The sequence below is a fragment of the Urocampus carinirostris genome, chromosome 15 (assembly GCF_059441175.1).
Source record: "Urocampus carinirostris isolate Australia breed hairy pipefish chromosome 15, RoL_Ucar_1.0, whole genome shotgun sequence".
Taxonomy (NCBI): domain Eukaryota; kingdom Metazoa; phylum Chordata; class Actinopteri; order Syngnathiformes; family Syngnathidae; genus Urocampus; species Urocampus carinirostris.
Genome location: NC_142363.1, coordinates 29285577 through 29305849, shown reverse-complemented (window position 1 = coordinate 29305849; position 20273 = coordinate 29285577). Strand labels below are relative to the sequence as shown.

At 39.8% G+C, this 20273-nt stretch overlaps 1 protein-coding gene across 4 annotated transcripts in view; it reads right to left on the bottom strand.

Moving 5' to 3' along the window:
* esr2b (estrogen receptor 2b) overlaps positions 1–20146 on the bottom strand; it is a 35227-nt gene extending 15081 nt beyond the window's left edge. For 2 of the 4 annotated variants that reach the window (XM_088353920.1, XM_088353923.1), the window contains exons 1-3: positions 10028–10113; positions 2650–3026; positions 2421–2557 (exon numbers count right to left, since the gene is read on the bottom strand). In XM_088353920.1, the coding sequence (XP_088210046.1) occupies positions 2421–2557; positions 2650–3026; positions 10028–10057 (544 nt within the window). In that variant the 5' untranslated portion in view covers positions 10058–10113. Of the gene's footprint in view, positions 1–2420; positions 2558–2649; positions 3027–10027; positions 10114–19854 lie in introns of those variants that run through there. The other 2 variants (XM_088353922.1, XM_088353921.1) reach the window with 2 other exon arrangements.
* Positions 20147–20273: the final 127 nt, after the last annotated feature.

Sequence of the window (20273 nt, the reverse complement as noted above, 5' to 3'; positions counted from 1 at the left end):
TTATATATGGATCAATATTAAGTCCCTAAGTCTTGCAACTAAGGCAAGCAGCCGCCGACTAGATTTTCGCCCGAAGGCGAAGTCGTCCGCGGTGTATGCTGGGATTTATATACCGGCGTTTCATTTCCTAACCAATGTGTCAATCATCATTTGAATGGATCACTATTGGCTAAAGTTATTCGGAGGTCAAGGGGAGGATACTCTTTATCATTTACAGGCTCGCATAGGCTAAAGGGGCGAAACAAAGCCTGCAATTGGCCGAAAAAGATGAATGTGAATCACACGTTGGGTTGCACTACGGCATAGAGAAAACATTTTTTACTATTCTGTATTTGTAAATATTTTACCCTCCTGGATTTACTACACTCACGGTTATAAGAAGACCATGGTTACGTATCATTATTGAACGTGATGGCTGCAAGAGAACTTAGGTGAGCTATGCGGCTTTATATTTTCCCGGTATCTTGTTTTAGAACGATCTTGATGTTTCTGTGATGAGTCTATTTTTAAACTAAATTCAATTCAAAGTGTTTATTGTCATATGCACAGTAAAGAACCCCGTTTCCCTGCACAATAAAATTCTTAGGTTGCTGTCCACACAGTTGCCAGCAAAAACTAAAATGGAAACTAAGAAACGTTTGGCATTTCTAAAATCCCAAGACTTTAACCTTCCGAATGATATTTGGAACGATGCATTTGAGTGATTGGTGACATCGTACGGACACTGTTTCCGTACATGTCTGAGACACGTATTTGCTTCTTTGCAAGCTTTCGGAATGTTAAGGGGGTAATAAGTTTGACTGAACTATCTGACTGTTTTGACGACGTTCCCATTGTAGCGCCTTAAAATCAGGTGCGCCTTATGTATGGAAAATATAGGACCAAAAACTATTTTTTGGGGGTGCGCCCTATAACTTATAGTGCGGAAAATACGGTATATTCAAGGCAAAAGAGGAGTGAAATCAAGTGAGTAGTCCGTTAAGTCAGAGGAGTGGAGTCAAACATGGAATCAAGTCTGGTAAAGAAGTCAGACTATGTGAGAGGATTGTCGGATGAGTAGAGTCAAATGAAGGATCATGTCAAATGAGTGGACTCAAATCAGGTGAAGAGTCAAGTTACAAGTAAAATCAAGTGACTAGACTAAAGTGAGGGGTTCACTCCCACAAAGGAGATGAGTCAAGTGAGAAGAGTCCAGGCCTGAGTCACATCCAATAGGGGAGCTGTGTCAACTGAAGAATAAAGGCAAGTAAGTGAAGTCCTGTAAGGGATTGTGTCCAGGGAGTATGTTCAAATCATGTTAGGAGTGAAGTTAAGTAATGGGTAAAGCAAAGTTAGTAAACTAACTAGAGGAGTCGAGTCAACCACAGAGTAAAGCCAAGCGAGGAGTCAAGTGAGTAGAGTTCAGGTAAGAGTCGAGACCAGTAAAGAAGTTGAGTCAACCGAAAGTTAAGCGAGGAATCAAGTAAGTGGAGTCGAGTTATTAGTCCAATAAGAGAGTCGAGTCAAGTCAGTAGTTCAAATCGAGTTCTTAAGTGAGTAGGTAGGTGTCAAGTCCAGTAAGGGAGGAGCCAACCTTCAAATCCAGTCCAGTAAGGGAGTTGAGTTAACTGAAGAGTAAACTCAAATAATTGGGAGTCAAGATGGAGCCTGACAAGTAAAGACAAGTGAAAAGACTTAATAGTCTTAAAGACAGTTGAGGAGTCAAGTAATTGAAGTCTCGTCAGGTGAATGGAGTCGAGCAAGGAGTCAAATCCAGGAAGTCGAGCCAAGGGGTAAAGTGAATTTAGCATACCAATGCCAAGTGAGGAGTCAAGTAAATGCAGTCAAGAGAACCCGTGGAATCAAAGTTGGAGTTACTTCCAGCAAGGTAGTCAAATGAGTAAAGTCAAGTCAAGGGACAAGTAAAATCAAGTGAATAGACCTAAATCCAGTAAAGAGTCGAGTAAGAGAGTCAACCAAATAGTCAAGTTGAGGGAGGTATTGCATAAGTGGAATCAAAGGAGTCCAGTTGGGTAATCAAGTGAGTAGATTCAAATCAAGTGAGGAGTCAAGTAAGGTGACAAAGTCTAGTGAAGAAGTCTAAAGGCAAGTCTAATGAGGAGTCAAGTCCAATTGGGGAGTTGAGTCAAGTGAGGATATTCAAATCAAGTGAGGAGTCAAGTATGTGAATTCTAGTCAAGTGAATGGAGTCATGTGAGGAGTCAAATCCAGTAAGTTGAGTCAAGGGTAAAGTCATGTGAGTAGAAAGATGACAAGTAATCAAGCAAATAGAGTCAAGGGCGGAGTCAAGTCCAGCATGTAAGTACAGTCAAGTCAAGCGAAGAGTCAAGGACAAGTAATGACAAGTGAGTGGAGTTTAGATCGAGTCAAAACCAGGTATATAGTTAAGAATCCCAGACCCAAACACTTTATGGAATCACCTTGAATGCTCCTCTTGAAAAAAGCTTTGCAGCCCTCACAGGACCAGACGCCGTAATGGTAACCCGACGCGTAGTCGTGGCACACGGCGCAAAAGTGGGTGTCCGTCTTCAAGCCGCAAACGCCGTTCTCAGCTCTTCTGGGAAGCGTTGTGGTTTTCGGAAACAAACCATAAAACCCTCAATTCGTATAATTCATAATTTGATCCCTTAAAATTCTATTGGTACACACCTGTTGCTGACGAAACCTTTAGGCTCCATCCAGTGGTGGGCGGCGTGTTCATAGGCGAGAGGCGGTGGACAGTGCATGGCTAGCGACGGTTCACTCCAGAACCCTGGCGGGGTGCCATAGCTCAGAACGGACGGACCGTAGAACGCCAAGGGGTCTCGATTTCCATCCGCATAGGGCGAGCTGATGTGCACGCCGCCGGCCGTCGGTGAACCCCTTAACTCCGAGGTCCGGCTGGAGTCCACTTCTTGGAACTGAAGCAACGCCGGAGATTCGTTGTCCGACCTAGGGGACGGCGTCATCTGCAGGCTGTCTGCCATGGCACTGCGGCGAGGGGGAGGAAAGTGAAGGTCTACCGCATCCTCTATTGAAGACGAGTCCTGGAACAGAACTATAGGTCAGTGGTTCTTCAGCAACATTTTATGTGATGTACCATGCTGTCGCACAGTCGTTCAACTATTCACAAGCCCATTCATACTTTGGAACAATTTGGACTTTCCAATTGGCCTTCCATGCCTATCTTTGGAATGTGGGAGGAAACTGGAGTGCCTGGTGGAAACACGTAGGCATAGAAAGTACATGTAAATTCTGCACATTGAGGCCAGTGGCTAGTTAAGAACCCAGGACCTCTGAAATGTGTCGAGCTGACCACCCAGCTGCCGTGTCATTTATCAAATCTGAAATATTTATTTGTATCGTAATCCCTCAAATATGTTTTAGAATTAAAAAAAAAACATTTCAAATAAAAAAAGTTCAGTATAAAAACCTCGCAGCTATCTAGCTCGCTAGCCAGCATGCTAACTGTGAGCACGACATGTTGACATTACAAGCCTGCAAAAGTGTTGATGTCTAAGTTGTACACAAATTATGTAAAAAATACACTTAAAAATGTCAAGAGCAGAACGGAGACAGGACCCACTTGCGTTATGTTTCTCTCAGTTTTATTGGGAAGAAGGGAAAGCATTGCACCCACGATCCGGTGATTGCTGGTCGCGAGACGCAGGTCGCTCTGAACGCGGAAGTGGGACTTCCGTGGTGAGCGATGGCGGTGTCAGGAACGGAAAAACGGGTCAGTAGCCAGGACAGGAGAGCAAAAACGTGGTCGGGGTCGGAAACGAGTCGAAAGCCAGGAGAGGAGAGTGGACGTGGTCAGGATCAAAAAACAGGTCGAACCGGGGGAACAGACAGGAGCAAAAAACAGGTGGGAGTCAGGTTGGAAAGAGGCTTGCCTACAGTAAACTGAGGTTCGCAAACGGACTGACAACAGGTGTCAAAAAGGAGTGGGTTTAAATAGGGACAGGGAACCCAATCAGAGTCCGAGGCAGTTGGCGCCAAAGAAGCGGGCACAGGTGATTCACATCAGTAACTACCAGAACCAGAACTACTTTTTTCAGAAAGTCTTTGTGTTTACGAAGCAAGGCGCTTGCTCAATGGGACCACAAAATGTTGCAATAACATAAAAGCCGGCATATGTATTGATGTCTGAAATGTTCACATCGAAAAATGGCAACACAGAAAATCAACAAAGATCACAGTGATGCAATTTAGTGCGGCGGAAAAATAAAAAGTAAACGTCTGGTCTTAGTCAAACAAGCGGCGGGGTCGCTGACCAAACGGTAAATACAATCTCGGGTGCCACGCGGCACTCAAAACCAAGACATAATTCTCTCAAAGGAAATACAAACATGCTAACACGCTAGCGCTACAAGATAGCAGCTAGCTTGTTTTGGGAATCCTGTTTTGTAAGGTACACCAACTATTTTGTAGAAATAGTAGAAATCGTCATTATTCTTTGTGTGTGGCTATTTTCATTTCACATGACTTCTTTGGATAGCTAGCTCTTCCCACCTAGTAAAAAGCGGTTGAAAAGACTTCCAAAATGGATTTTATTTGGTTAAAAAGATTTAGGAGACATTTGTTTTAGTTTTATTCTAAATATCTACCGTAAATTCCGGACTATAAGCCGCTACTTTTTTCCCTAACTTTCAACCCTGCGGCTTATTCAGTTATGCGGCCAATTTATGTAATTTTTCTAACGGCCGCCAGCGGCGCTCGGGTGTTGCTACCATTAACTGCCCTCTCAAAGCTATATTATTATTATTAAAGCTTTGAAAACTCTCTCGGTGTACCGTCTTTCTTTGTAAATATGTGTAACCCATGTATAATATGTATTTCCAACTGTATATTTTTGTCATGTATTTATTTGTATTTATTTTAGACACTTATTCTGATATGTTTTGCACGGGTGAATGAAAAAAGAGGGGCGGAACAAACGCGGGGTGACGGGTTTAGTGGGGACCGTTAAAGGTGAGGGACAGACAAAAAAAAGGTGAAGAGGGGGATAAAAAGTTGGTTGAAGAAAAACGGGTTGCGTGAGTAAATGTGTTCATCTGATATATTTTTTCCACCCTTTGGAAATATGCACTTTTTTCCTTGGATTACTTTCAACTGGACCCGGACTCTGCAGGTCTGCATCAAACCGTAAGTACAGTGTCATTTTCCGTTCATTTTGCCGGCTGTGAATTTTTGGACTGTGGACCCTAATGAAGGACATTTTGTTTCAATCGCGGGACTTGAAGTCGGGTTTGGGTTAATTTTGTGTTTGTGTTACATTTTTTAATGTGGGCGCTTGCGGCTTATATACAGGTGCGGCTTGTGTATGAACAAAATCGGTTTTCCTTTTAAAATGTGGTGGGTGCGGCTTATAAACAGATGCGCTCTATAGTCCGGAATTTACGGTAAACATGCCAGCTCAGCAAACAAGTGGATAGCTTATGTTGGGAATCGTGTTTTGTAAGGTACACCAACTTGTTTTTCTCGTGACTTCTGCTCATGTTGACTTTTTAATTACATAAAATATTGTAAATCTTCATTGTTCACATTTTCATTTAGCATTACTTCTATAGGTAGCTAGCTTGTTCCAACCGGCCTAAAATGGTTGAAAAAACGTACAAAATGCATCTTTATCTGGTCGAGTGAATTAGTAATAAGATATATAAGTGACGTGGGCAGCACGGCGGAGCAGTGGTTCTGAGATCGTGGGAACCTCCTGCGTGGGTTCAAATCCAGCTACCGGCCTTACTGTGCGTAGTTTGTATGTTCTCCCCGTGCTTGCGTGGGTTTCCTCCGGGCACTCCGGTTTCCTCCCACATTCCAAAGACATGCATTCCAGGTGGATTGGCCGGTCCAAATTGTCCCTAGGTGTGAATGGGCGAGCGAGTTGTCTGTCCCTGGGTGCCCTGCGATTGGCTGGCAACCAGTTCAGGGTGTCCCCTGCCCACTGCCCGATGATTGCTGGGATGGGCTCCAGCACCCCCGCGACCCTACTGAGGATAAGCGGTGCAGCTAATGAGATGAGATGAGAGATGAGATATATAAGTGACATATGATAAGACATATAATAAAATGAATGAATGAAACTTTTATTTCGAACATGACAAAAAAATATCCAAAAAACAAAGACAAAAAAATGTTATTGTACATTCGAAAGGGAGTAGGAAGAAGCATATGCTTATTAAATCCTTCCCCTTTGGCTTCATTAATAATTGTGTCCCACAGTTAGCTCTTCTGTGTATTTTACAGCTAACACCTCTGGACACATTGGCTCTGTGGATACACAGTCTCTTCATCATCATCGGTACCATCACTTCCATCATTGTTTTTGTACTACCAGATTAATTTAGTTTCACCCCTCTATTCACTCTATAACGTTAGTAATCACCTAATACCATTCAGTCACCAATAATGGCAATAATAACAATTAATGACAGTTATAATTATAATCATCTCATCTCATTAGCCATACCGCTTATCCTCATTAGGGTCGCAGGGGGCTGGAGCCCATCCCAGCCATTCCCGGGCAGGGGACACCCTGAACCGGTTGCCAGCCAATGGCAGGGCACACGGGGACAGACAACTCACTCGCTCATTCACACCTAGGGACAATTTGGACCGGCCAATTCACCTGAAATGCATGTTTTTGGAATGTGGGAGGAAACCGGAGTGCCAGGAGGAAACCCACGCAAGCACGGGGAGAACATACAAACTCCGCACAGGAAGTCTGGAGCTGGATTTGAACCCACGCAGGAGGTTCCCAAGACATGAACTGTGCCGCACAAGCGCTAACCACTGCTCTACCGTGCTCCCCTTATATTAATATAATAATAATAAATCATAATAGTAATAATAATAACAATGTTGATTTGCTTACATTTATCTTTCGCCGTATCATTCAGACGCCATTTTCTTCTTCTCTGTGCTTTGCCAATATTGTTTTTTTGTATCTGGATTTGAACAGGTGAATATTTAGACATTTTTTAAGCTCATCCTGTAATTTGTTCCAAAGTTTAACTCCACATACAGACACACACATACTTTTCCTGGTAGTTCTCTCCGGATTTTTAAAGTTACGACATCCCCTGAAGTTGTCGCTTCCTTCTTTTCGTGTGAATATTTTTTGTTTGTTCTCGGGGTGTATATCTTTGTTCACTTTGAATAGGAGTTGGGAACATCCTCTAAACTACGATAATTTAAAGCCCCAGTGTGTAATATTTCACCCCTGGATTGAACTGTTGTTTAATGCGATCGAAAATCAATGCCACTGCAAGCATTAAGATGCCAGACAAACATGGCGGATTACTAAGTATGGATTTCACAAATTTCTTGAGCTATGAATTTTTATTTTTTATATAACGGTTCAGGTTCACCGATCCCTCAACCCACAGGTGTCAAACAGGCGGCCCGCGGGCCAGATCGGGCCCGCTAACGGATTGAATCCGGCCTGCGAGACAACACTCAGAGAAGCGCAAGAGAAAAACAAGCTGCAGGTTGAAATATGTCAACTTGATGTTGCCAAAGCCAGGTGCCTCGAATAAAGACACTGTACTTGCATTTCTTTCTCTCTCTCTCATTCTCTCTCTCTCTTTTCCACCCTTTTACTCCCACTCTCTGTCTCTTTCACTCTCTATGTCTCTCTTTTTCTCTTCCTTTGTTGCTCTTTGTCTCTTTCTCTCTCTGTGTCTTTTTAACTTCTTTTGCTCTAACTTTTTTTCATTTCTCTCTTTTCTCTTTCTCTCTTCCTACCCTTCGCGCTTTCTTTTCTCTCCTTCTGTCTTTCTATTTCTCTTTGGATTTCTTTCTTCCTCTCCCTTTCTTTCCCCCTCTCTCACTACTTCTCTTTTTATCTCTTTTGTTTCTCACGCTCTCTCCCTCTCTCCCTTTTTTTCTTTCTTTGTCCCGCCCTCTCTCTTTTTCCCTCGCTCTTTCTCTTATTTCTTTATCTCTCTTTTTCTTTCTCTTTAATCTTCAAGTCCGGCCCCCGACAGAATGTTTGCTCTATCGTGTGGCCCCCGAGTTAGAATAAGTTTGACACCTCTGGCTTAACCACACTGGTCAGGGCACTGATGAGGAAGCAATTTTGAACAGCGTTCTTCACTGTTGACGGTCCCTGGCCTGTTCTTGGCTTGTGGCAAAGTTGGCACTGGTCCACTCCTTGATGTTTGTCGGTCTTCCTCTCCTCCTGCCCCTTTGGACTGTGCCCTGGAGAATTTTCTTGGTCAGTCCTGATGATCTTGAGACGTGACCATTCCACTGAAGTTTCCGTCTGCTCGCAGTGGACAACAGTTCTTCGTAGGGTCCAATGTTCCCTCTGATGGTGTTGCACCATTTTGTTTGTAGCTAATGCCCAGAAGTTGCCTGTAGTATTGCATTTCCATGGGTTGGACTTTCCTTTCCAGTTTTGCTGTGAGGGTCCATGTCTCCCAAGCGTAGAGGAAGATGGTAATAATCACCGCTTGCATGAGTCTAATCTTTGATTTCACTGCTATGTTCTTGTCCCTCCAGATGGGTTTAAGTCTGGCAAATGCGGCTGTGGTTTGAGATATCCTGGCCATGATTTCTGGTTCTGACCCCTCTTCAGCTCCAAGAGATCTAAATTTGTTGACAGGTTCTTGCTCTCTGTGGTTGATCGTGATCAGGGTTTGGTAGGGTTACTTTAACTGGATTACTTTCAATTACTTTTGGATGACTCCAATACCAAATACAGTATGCTAATAAAAGACAAAAGAAACTAAATGTGAATAAAATGATGACTCACAACACGTGGTAAGCTTTCTCTCCTGGCTTTGATCTCTTTGATCTCCGGCAAAACTAACATAAAATGCGACAGAAACAAAATGAAAATAAATCCAAACAGCTTGCCAACATGCGGCGCAGTGGTTAGCGCGTGTACGGCACAGTTCTAAGGTCTTGGGAACCTCCTGTGTGGGTTCAAATCCAGCTACCGGACTTACTGTGCGGAGTTTGTATGTTCTCCCCGTGCTTGCGTGGGTTTTCCTCCGGGCACTCCGGTTTCCTCCCACATTCCAAAGACATGCATTTCAGTTGGATTGGCCAGTCCAAATTGTCCCTAGGTGTGAATGAGCGAGCGAGTTGTCTGTCCCTGTGTGCCCTGCGATTGGCTGGCAACCAGTTCAGGGTGTCTAATGAGCAGCTAATGAGATGAGATGAATGAGCTTGCCAACATCATTTTTGCCGTTCCATGTATTCAGTTACTCCCCAAGCCTGCACAAAACGTAGTAATTTTATTCATATTTAGTTTCTTTCGTCTTTTATTAGCATATTTGGTATTGGAGTCATCCAAAAGTAATTGAAAGTAATCCAGTTAAAGTAACCCTACCCAACCCTGATAATGATACCCCGGGCATTGATAATTCATGTATTTTTGCCTTATATCCAAATCAATGGTTGTTGGTTTTTTTCCTGATATTTTTATACCACTAGGAAACACTAAATATTACACACTGTTCCTTTAATTAAAAAAATCCAAACATTCTAGACAATATGGTACTAGCGGCTAGCTCGTGTTGCGAGGTGATTTTAAGTGGAGAAAAGCAGTTATGAAACGGAAAGTTTACTTTAAAGTAATATTTCCAATACTTCCAGATTATCCCAAACATGGGACATAGGTAACACCCAGTAAAATCCTTTTTTGTTTTGCCCATCTCAAGGACGGCAGCCATTTTGCTATCGATCCATCTCCGGGAGGCGGCCATTTTGTCACTGGCTGCCAAGTGGGATAGACATCACAGCTGCTCGGGGTTTAGATAAAAAGCCATCTTGGCTCGGCTTCAAAACAGGTGAAGTGTGGTTGGTTGTTACATGAGCAATTTCAATGTAATTTAAAAAATTCTGTTTTTTTTTTTTAAATGGACTGCGGTAATGACGATTGGATACAATCTTCTTTATTTCACTTTTCCTTTAAATTCAATTAACTCAGTTTTGCTGTCGGGAACTCTATAGCATTGAATACAAATGGAGACTGAATTTACTGTGTTTTCATTATTGTGTGAAGAATTAGAAAATGGGAAAAAGAGGCACTTACATGCGGAGCGTCGCTGAAATGTTGTCCCATGGACGAGCTGACGGATTTGTGTTTGTTTTTTCCGAGCGTCCACACTTTGAGCTTTGGACGCCTGTCCAAGTTTTGCCCACTCGCTCACTTTTACGGGCAAATGCCCACAGGTCAAAAGCAGAGGTTGGTTGTAACGAGTTACTTTTACTCCGTTACATTTATTTGAGTGAGTTTTGGGACATTTTGTATTTCTAGGAGTATTTTTAAATCGCCATACTTTTTACCTTACTTGAGTAGATTTGTGAAGAAGAAACTGTATTCATACTCTGCTACATTGAACCCGTTACTCAAATTCCCTTCACGTAAGAAACGTGTCTGTCTGCCTCTGCTAAGGTGCATTTATTTTGTCATAGACCTGTTTTTTTTTTAATTTAGATTTAACCAGTGACCCCAAAAAAACACCAGGTGTCACTTGTGAGCAGGGTTAGGATTTTTTTTGTTTTTTTTTGTTAGTTTTTTACCTTATTACCTTGCAGTTTTGAAAGAGGCCATTTTATTGAATTAAGTATGCGGGGAACTTATTTAAAAATGTATGGAACCTTTTAAAAACAATTTATTCCTTTACTTTTTGATGTAATCAAAAATATTTATTTATTCATCAAGTCTTTATTTAAATACATAATTTGGATATAAGTATAAAATACAAAAATATACGAAACAAAGAGCCTTTAAATTTGTCACAAAAGCAACAGGACGTAATGTCTTCGCCACGAAGATTGTATTTCAACAAAAATATGAAAGTGAGGCAATGCGTATTGGACAATGTGATACTAGAAATATGATAACAAAATAGTTTTTCCTCAGTGATTCTGGATTTAGTATCAGTATTGTCACAAGCCCTGGTGGTTAAGGGACCCATGATCCGTGTACTGTGTGTGCAGTGTATATAGCAGTAGCCTCATATATAATATATATATATATATATATATACACAAACCAAGTACACATACTTACAATTACACACATCTGTAATTTATTGTTGATTGGATGGACTTTATTGATGATTTGATGATCTGATTGAATAGTAGTTTAAAAAAATAAAAATAAACAGTTAATCAGGACTTACATAAGTGAACTTTTTTAAGTTTACTCAAGCATTTATCTGGATTACCACTTGTTACTTCTACTTGAGTCATATCATTCTGAAGTAGAGGTAAGATTGGGCCTAAAACATTCAGCCCGACCCTACCCGAGTCGCGGGTATATAAACCCGAACCTGCCTAAACCCAACGCATTAACTTGATTTTATAACAGAGCACAAAATAAACCCGAAGCTTTAATTTGCCGCCAAGATAAACACAAACCTTTACTCCTCTCGTGCGCAGCTTGGCACCGAAAACAAAATCGAATTCTGCAGATTACAAGCTGCAAATAGTGAAATATTTTTCCAAAAAGAAGAAAGAAATTTCGTAAATTGTAAGCTATTGGCAAGAAGCAGAAATGACGTCTAACTTGAGGGAGGTAGAGGGAGGAAGCCGTGCATCTTTTACCTCAACACAGAGGAGTAAAATGTATTCTGATTTAGTGATTTTGAGTTCAACTGATAGTTTGGTTATCATTTTCCCTTTCAAATAATTACTTTAGTAGAAGTAAGTGCATGCTGTGTAGATCCTTCACGAAGAAAAAAAAAAAGAATGGCGAAAGAGAGAAGCGTGACTGGCCTGACTTAATGATTGACATTTTAAGCCTGAGCCCGGCCCGAATTTCAGTAATCGTTCGCTATATCGCGATTTACTTTTTATGGTTTCACTTCTTAGCAGATTTTTATCATGCATTGTGTTCTGCATTCTGATTAGCTAAACCGTTACCCCGCCCCTTTCATGTGATGATTCATCTTTAAAGCTTCTCGGCCTTTGCAAAAATTAGCAACCGAAAAAAAACCCTTTCAATCATCCACGACTTTAGAAATGAATGAGAAACACATTAAATCAATTTAATAAAATTTGGGCAGCCTTTTCTTCAGTTCTTTTGAAAGTTAACAAAAACCAAAATGAAAAAAAAACAATTTCAATTAGACAACAAAAATATGTCAGGCTTCCCTGAACCCTGACGTCAGAAATCAACAATCATACATGGAATCACTATAAAGAAATGTGAGGATTCTCTTCCCTCTTTTAAGTTATCATCCGTTTTCAAAGATTCTCTGCCTTTTCATAAGTTAGCAATCGAAAAGGAACACTTTCAATCATCCCTGACCTAAGAAATGAATGGCCAACTCATTAAATCACTTTAAATGAATTTAGGGCGGCCTTTTCTTCCCGAAAAGTGATCATCCGTCTTCAAATCTTGTCCCTGACCTCATAAAATCTAAAACCGAATCGCTATAAAATAATGTTCAGGAGCCTCTTCTCTCCAAAAGGTGGTCATCTGTCTTCAAAGCTTCTCGCCCTTTTTGATAGTTAGCAATTAAAAAGAAACAATCATCCCCTGACTTTGGAAATCAATGACCACCACATTAAATCACTTAATTTAATTTTGAGGAGCCTTTTCTTCCAAAGAAGTGATCAAGTGTCTTCAAAAATTAGCAGCTCTTTTGAAAGTAAATTAAAAAAAAAACTTTTAAATAGCCAACAAAAATAATACGTGAGTCTTCCCTGAACCCTGACATCAGAAACCATGACATGAAATCCCTATAAAACATTTTTGAGGAGCCTCTTCTCTCTCAATTGTGATCATCCGTCTTCAACGCGTCTCTGCCTTTTCGAAAGTTAGCAAAGAACCCCACTCAATCATCCGTGACTTTAAAAAATCAATGGTCAAAACATTAAATCAATTTAAATGAATTTAGGGGAGCCTTTTCTTCCTGAAAAGTGATCATCCGTCTTCAAATCTTGTCCCTGACCTCATAAAATCCAAAAGCATTCATGGAATCTCGATGAAATAATCTCGAGGAGCCTCTTCTCTCCAAAAGTTCTTCAAAGCTCCTCACCATTTTTTCAAAAATTAGGAATTGAAAAGAAACAATCATCCCTGACTTTAGAAATCAGTGACCACGACATAAAATCACTTTAAATTAATTTTGGGGAGCCTTTTCTTCCGAAAAAGTGATCAGGCGTCTTCAAAAATTATCATCTCTTTTGAAAGTAAATTAAAAAAAACAAAAAACTTTTAAAAAGCCAACAAAAATAATATGCAATGTTTCCCGGAACCCTGACATCAGAAACCATGACAAGGAATCCCTATTAAACATTTTTGAGGAGCCTCTTCTCTCTCAATTGTGATCATCCGTCTTCAAAGGGTTTCTGCCTTTTCGTAAGTTAGCAATCTAGAGGTAAGATCGGGCCAAAAAAGAGCACCCGAGCCCGACGCAGGCCCGAGGGGTATTAAACCCGACCCGGACCGAGCCCGACTAATTAACTGGATTTGCTGGCCCGGCCCGAGGGGGCCCGAAATTACATATTTTATTTATAAGGAGGGGTGATTTATGATAACAAATTAAACTCTGCCTTATGTTACAACATCTAGGCCTAAGTTAAATAAAACTGTATAAACATTTACATCTTTTATATTTCTGTGTCTGCACTGCAGATGTTACATTAAGCGACAATCTGTCATTGACGTTTTTTTTTTTTTGAGGTAGCGAAAACATTTAAGGGCGTCCGTCATTTTGACGACTTGATCATTGGGCCATAATCCACAGCAGCAGTAGTAGTACGTCCTTAAGATTTTAGCGCAGCACTTTCATTGAGGGGGTGTTGACGTGTTGTGCCCTTTTCCGACTCCTATGCAAATTCCCCCCCCCCCCTGATCGTATTCTATATAAAACGCTTATTAAAACAATAAAGCGAGCTAATTATAATAATTGGGAGATCCTAGTCTATATAACGCGTTTATTTAAACAATAAAGCGCGATCGTATTCTACAAATTGCGTTTTTTAACGCGGATGAAAATGTCACCAACGTCAATGTACGCTTCCGACAAAAGCGATCGTATTCTATATAATACGCTTTAAAACAAAATAAAGCGAGCTAATTATAATAATTGGGAGATTCTAGTCTATATAACGCGTTTATTTAAACAATAAAGCGCGATCGTATTTTACAAAATGCGTTTGTTAATGCGGATGGAAAAGTCACCAACGTCACTGTACGCTATGATTTCCGCAATCACAACTAATTGTACACAAATAATATTTATTTGATTTACTATATTCCTTGGTCTAGTATCCATACATAGTTTAAGTATATATTTTTAATGAACATATATTTATAATTATTAATTAATTAAAAAAAAAAAAAAAAAAAAAAAAAGCAGGACCGAACCCGACCCGACCCGACCGTATGACTGACATTTCAGGCCCGACCCGGCCCGAAATTGCCTCGGGTTCGGGTTCGGGCTCGGGCTCGGGCCATAAATCTTAGGTCTATAGCAATCCAAAAAGGAACACTTTCAATCATCCCTGACCTAAGAAATCAATGGCCAACACATTAAATGAAATGATCTGCATTTATATAGCGCTTTTCAAGTCAATGACTTCCCAAAGCGCTTTACAATGTGCTCCACATTTCCCAATAGCGGCCTTGCAGCCATGTGAGGCGCTAACCTGCTTATTGGGGGTATTAGGTGTTCAGTGTCTTACCCAAGGACACTTCGACATGTAACACGGACGAGCCGGGATTTGAACTGGGATCCCTTGATCCCAAGACGAGCGCTCTACGTCCTGAGCTACTGCCGCGTTTCTGCCTTTTCGTAAGTTAGCATTCGAAAAGGAACACTTTCAATCATCCCTGACCTAAGAAATCAATGGCCAACACATTAAATCAATTTAAATGAATTTAGGAGAGCCTTTTCTTCCTGAAAAGTGATCATTTGTCTTCAAATCTTGTCCCTGACCTCATAAAATCCAAAACCATTCATGGAATCACGATGAAATAATGCCGAGGAGGCTCTTCTCTCCAAAAGACGATCATCCGTCTTTGAAGCTTATCGGACCTTTCGAAAGTTAGCGCAAACCCGAAGGAAAAAACACTTTCAACCGTTTTTTATCTCTGAACGGCAAAGATGTGAAGGGAGAGTACACGGTTGGCGGCGTTTTGCGTGGGCGGGCCTTGAAGGGCTGTGGAGCGGCGGCGGCGGCGTGACCTTGAAGTCGGTCTGGAATGTCTTTCAAGACCAAAAACGCGGAAGAGGATGTCCGCCGCCGAAACGTTCCGGACGAGCCGGGACGATTGGCCCGAAACCAAAAACCTTTACTCGTCTCGTTATTATGGAAGCTTCTCAAGGGCGGTGGCTGCCACGCTTCCTGTCTAAGCTCCGCCCCCTATAAAAATGGTCGCCGCTTCGTACTGCGACGTTTCGTAAGATGGCGAGGAATTCAAAGCAAGGAAAGGGGCAAAAACAAAAAACAGATTGACAGCTGCCAAATGTCATCTGAATCACATCTCTTTTTGCTTTTCCTCCCTAATTAATCCACTCGATTAATTAATCATGAAGGATAAAGGACAGATTAATTTGAGTTTATTAATGGTCCACGTTTTTGTCCGAGACTTGAGACCCACCTACTCCTGGCCCCGCCCATATCCGGATCCTCAACGCCAGGGGCAGGGTTGGGTAGGGTTACGTTAACTGGATTACTTTTATTTACTTTTGGATGACTCCAATACCAAATATGCTAATAAAAGACCAAATAAACTAAATATGAATAAAATGATGACTCACAACACGTGGTAAGCTTTCTCTCCTGGCTTTGATCTCTTTGATCTCCGGCAAAACGAACATCAAATGCGACAGAAACAAAATGAAAATAAATCCAAACAGCTTGCCAACATCATTTTTGCCGTTCCATGTATTCTGTTACTCCCCAAGCCTGTACAAAATTTGTCTTTTATTAGCATATTTGGTATTGGAGTAGTCCAAAAGTAATTGAAAGTAATCCAGTTAAAGTAACCCTACCCAACCCTGGCCAGGGGGTAGGCAACTGTTTGGAGTCGTGAGGGGGAAAAAATTTAACGTGGCGACAGATCCAATCGTTTTCCTTTATACATCTCGTCTCATGTCAAAGTGTCCTTGGGCAAGACACTGAATCCCTAATGCCCCTGATAGCAGGTAGTTGCCTTGCATGGCTGACGCTGCTATCGGTTAGTTGGTTAGTGTGTAAAAAGGAAAAAAGTGTGAAGCACATTGTAAAGTGCTTTGGGAGGTCTTTATTGACTTGAAAAGCGCTTTATAAATGCAGACCATTTACATTTATTTATCACATGCAGAAATGTACTTGTTATATTACTTTAGTTTTGTTTTTAGATAGATTAGTGTCGTTAAATTGGTTTTGAAACGCTCACAATGAACATAACATAACAAACTGCTGTCACAGTCTTGTTCCACGGACAGACCGAGGAGATAATTTCTTTCTCATGCCATGAGGCTCTTTAACTCCACCCGAGGGAGTAAAAGCCCACATTAAACCCCACCCCTACATTTGCATATTACCCTTTTTTATTACAGTGTGTATTTTCAGTAGCACTATTTAAATACTCTATATCAACACGCTATATTGGGTATTTTTGTATTCTATATCTTTTATTTTATTATTTTATTATTCAACATAAGGATACTGCTGGAAGTGTGAATTTCCCTACGGGGATGAATAAAGTATCTATCTATCTAATATATTATGGTCCCTTTTATAAGCACTAAATTGGAAATTTTGTTTTGTTGTATTACTGTATTAGTATTTTTGTACAATTTCTGAAGTCGGATTTGGGGGTTATTAGTCTTATTACTGTTGCTTTATTTATGTAGGTTTTGTGTGGTATATCTGCAGTAGTGTTTTGTTATATCTGTAGTATTACTGTAGTTTTTTGGCATCATATTCCAATAGTAGTATTTTTGTAGTATTTCTATTGGAATATTTCCTCATTTGTATTTTTGTATTATTGTAGTGATATTTTTTCTAGTATTTCGAGTATTTCTATATAAGTATTTGCATAATGGTAGTAATTGAGTTTTTTTCTTGTATTTTTGTAATATCATTATTGTAGTATTTTTGTAGCATTCCTTTCATATTTTTGTAATATTACTCTTGTTATATGTGTGGAGTATTTCTGTTGAATAATTTTTCCATGATAGTTTTACTGTTGTACTTGTTGTTGTCGTTTTTGTAGTATTTGTAGTGGTATTTTGTAGTTTTATGTGGAAGTATTTTTGAAGTACAGTATTTCCACAGTGCTAGTTGGGAGTATTCTCATGGCAGTATTTTTAAAGCATTTATTTAGTAGTATTGCAATATTACTGTCGTTGTATATTTGTAGAATTACTGTTGTAATAACTCTTTCTCTCTCTCTTTCCTGTTGTGGTATGTTTTTGTAGTATTTCCATAGGATTATTTATTTCCATAAGGAAATCAAAATAGTAATTTTGTAGTATTTTCTTGGTACTTTGTAGTAATATTTTTGTGTATAAAGAGAAAACGGGGGACAAAGTTGGCACTAAAAACATTTTTCATTAGTACTACTGTATTTACTATTGTTGTTATTTTTTGGAAACTCAGATTTTTTTAAATTTGGTCTATTTTTTTATATAAACATCAACGACAATATCAAGAATGAAAAACAAAACCACATTATACTAAAAAAACAAAACAAAAAAAAACACACAAAAGGAGATGATATAACCACAAGTCACCACAATATATTAAGATAGGTCTAGTAAATACAAGGCGCTAGATTTTTTTTGTTTTTCACTTTCAATTTATGAACATAAAATGTTAATCTAGCCATTATTGAATGTACAGTACAACACTTTATCATACATGCCATTGACATTAAAATATGGAAGACGTTACTACACCAATCTTACTTGCAAAACGCATTCTGAATCTAAAATATTAAAAAAAAATCAACAACGTGCTGTTGTTTAAAACCGAAAATGTTTAGCAAAAGGAAAAAACTGTTAGAGCGGTTTATTCACTCCCAAAAACGTAGTCCCTCTTCAAAATAAAGCAGCCATTAACTAAAATACTAGTCGCGAGTCAAGATATTTTCTCTCATCTCATCTCATTAGCCGTACCGCTTATCCTCAGTAGGGTCGCGGGGGGGCTGGAGCCCATCCCAGCAATCATCGGGCAGTGGGCAGGGGACACCCTGAACTGGTTGCCAGCCAATCGCAGGGCACAGACAACTCATTCGCTCATTCACACCTAGGGACAATTTGGACCGGCCAATTCACCTGAAATGCATGTTTTTGGAATGTGGGAGGAAACCGGAGTGCCCGGAGGAAACCCACGCAAGCACGGGGAGAACATACAAACTCCGCACAGGATGTCTGGAGCTGGATTTGAACCCACGACAGGTTCCCATGACATGAACTGTGCCGCACAAGCGCTAACCACTGCGCCGCCGTGCTGCCCCCAAGATATTTTGTTCCTGTTTAAATCTGGAAAAAATAAGGATTTTTTTTTAACAAATCAGGATTACATAACGTATAAAACGGTAGTGTTGGCGAGTATGCAACAATTCCCTAAATTATTCTTGTCAATCCAAGAAAAATACATCTGTTAGTAGCATAATTTAAAAAGTCGACATATGAAACTCGTTCTACTTTATTCCTGAAGTAAATTACTTTAAAAAAATACATATAATTAAATGTCCATTGTATTTATTTCCTTCAATGCAGGTGTGGGACCATCCAGGAGACCTATCCCATTTTTTCATTTATAAATAAATATACATGACATCTACATATTAAATTTTTAAAAAATTTTTCAATAGATTACTGACATCAAATTGGTTTTAACACTCACAATTAAAGTAAAATAATACATTAGAGCTCCCTGTTTTAGGCACTGCATTTTACATTTAGTTTTGTAGTATTTCTAGTTGTATTTTAGTATTTTTGTCATATTTTTGCAGTGAGATTTTTTTGAGTATTTTCTGTGGTATTTTCATAGTATTAATGTTTTATTTTGGTAGTATTTCTGTAGTATGTTTGCAGTATTTCAACTGTAGAATTGTTGTAGTATTTTCGCAGTGTTTCTGTAGTCGTATTATAGTATCATTATAGGGCCATTTTTGTAGCATTTTTAAGAAGTATTTTTAAAGTATTTCCATTGAAGTATTTTTGTTAAACTTCTGTAGTATTTTTGTAGTACCGGTATTTTCATTGTAGTATTTTTGTAATAGGTGGGATTTCTGTAGATATTTTCTATTATTACCATATTAGTTTTTTTGTAATATTTTTGTGAGATTTCTGTATATATGTAGTATTTGTGTAGATATGTTCTAGTATTTCCATAGTAGTATTTTTGTAGTAATTCTTGTGTATGTTTGTAATATGACAGTAGTTTTATTTTTGTAGTATTACTGTTCTAATGTTAATGTTGTAGTATTTTGTAGCATCGTTATAGTATTTTATTTATTTTCAGAATTAAGGGAAAAAATATAAATTAGGTCTTTCAGGAATACATTTGATATTTAGTTTTGTAGCAATTTTCTTGTATTTCCGTAGTAGTATTTTTTGTTGAGGACACGAGGATAATGGGACAAAGTTGGCAACAAGATAAAATTTTTTATATATGGGCCAGATGAAAAAGCCTGTGGTCCGCGGGCCGTAGTTTGCACACAGTGCTTTAATGGTTTTGGACGGACAAACCTTGGTCGTGACGTCATCACCATACAATCTAAGAGACTGTAAAAGCTTCAAATTTATCAGTTATTATTATTACTGGATTCCAAATTCGGCAATCGTCGTGCGCCAAGACCGAACTTGAACTCCATAAAATTTCCACGCCAAAAGTTGACGTGTAAAAAGCGTGAAAACGTGCACATCACGCGCGCGACACGAGATCCAAAAGCCAGCTTACCTGCCAATCAAACTGGAAAGTCAATCAAAAGATGACGAGTCACTGGTGCGCTTCTGATACAATAAAGGACGTCCCGGATTTGGCGTAAACAAAAAATATACAATTTAAAAATAATAATAATTACAAAATAAAGTGGAAACAACCAAGGCTCGTGTGCACGCCAGGGAGCAAAATCAGGAAATGGTTCCTGCGCTCGAATAACTTGCTAGAATCTTCCTTTTCGCCTTCCTTTCTCATTCAAAATCAACAAGTTGCCTTCTTTTTGCGCTTCCCTTGTGCCCCCCCCCCCCCCCCATCAAACCTCCCCTTTACACAGGCACCCAAACGCCACTCCTTCACTGACGTCACAAGACGCGCCCACCCCCAGAAGCTGCGCCTGCCGGGTAATGTGTGCGCATGCGTAATTTAAAGAACCCTTA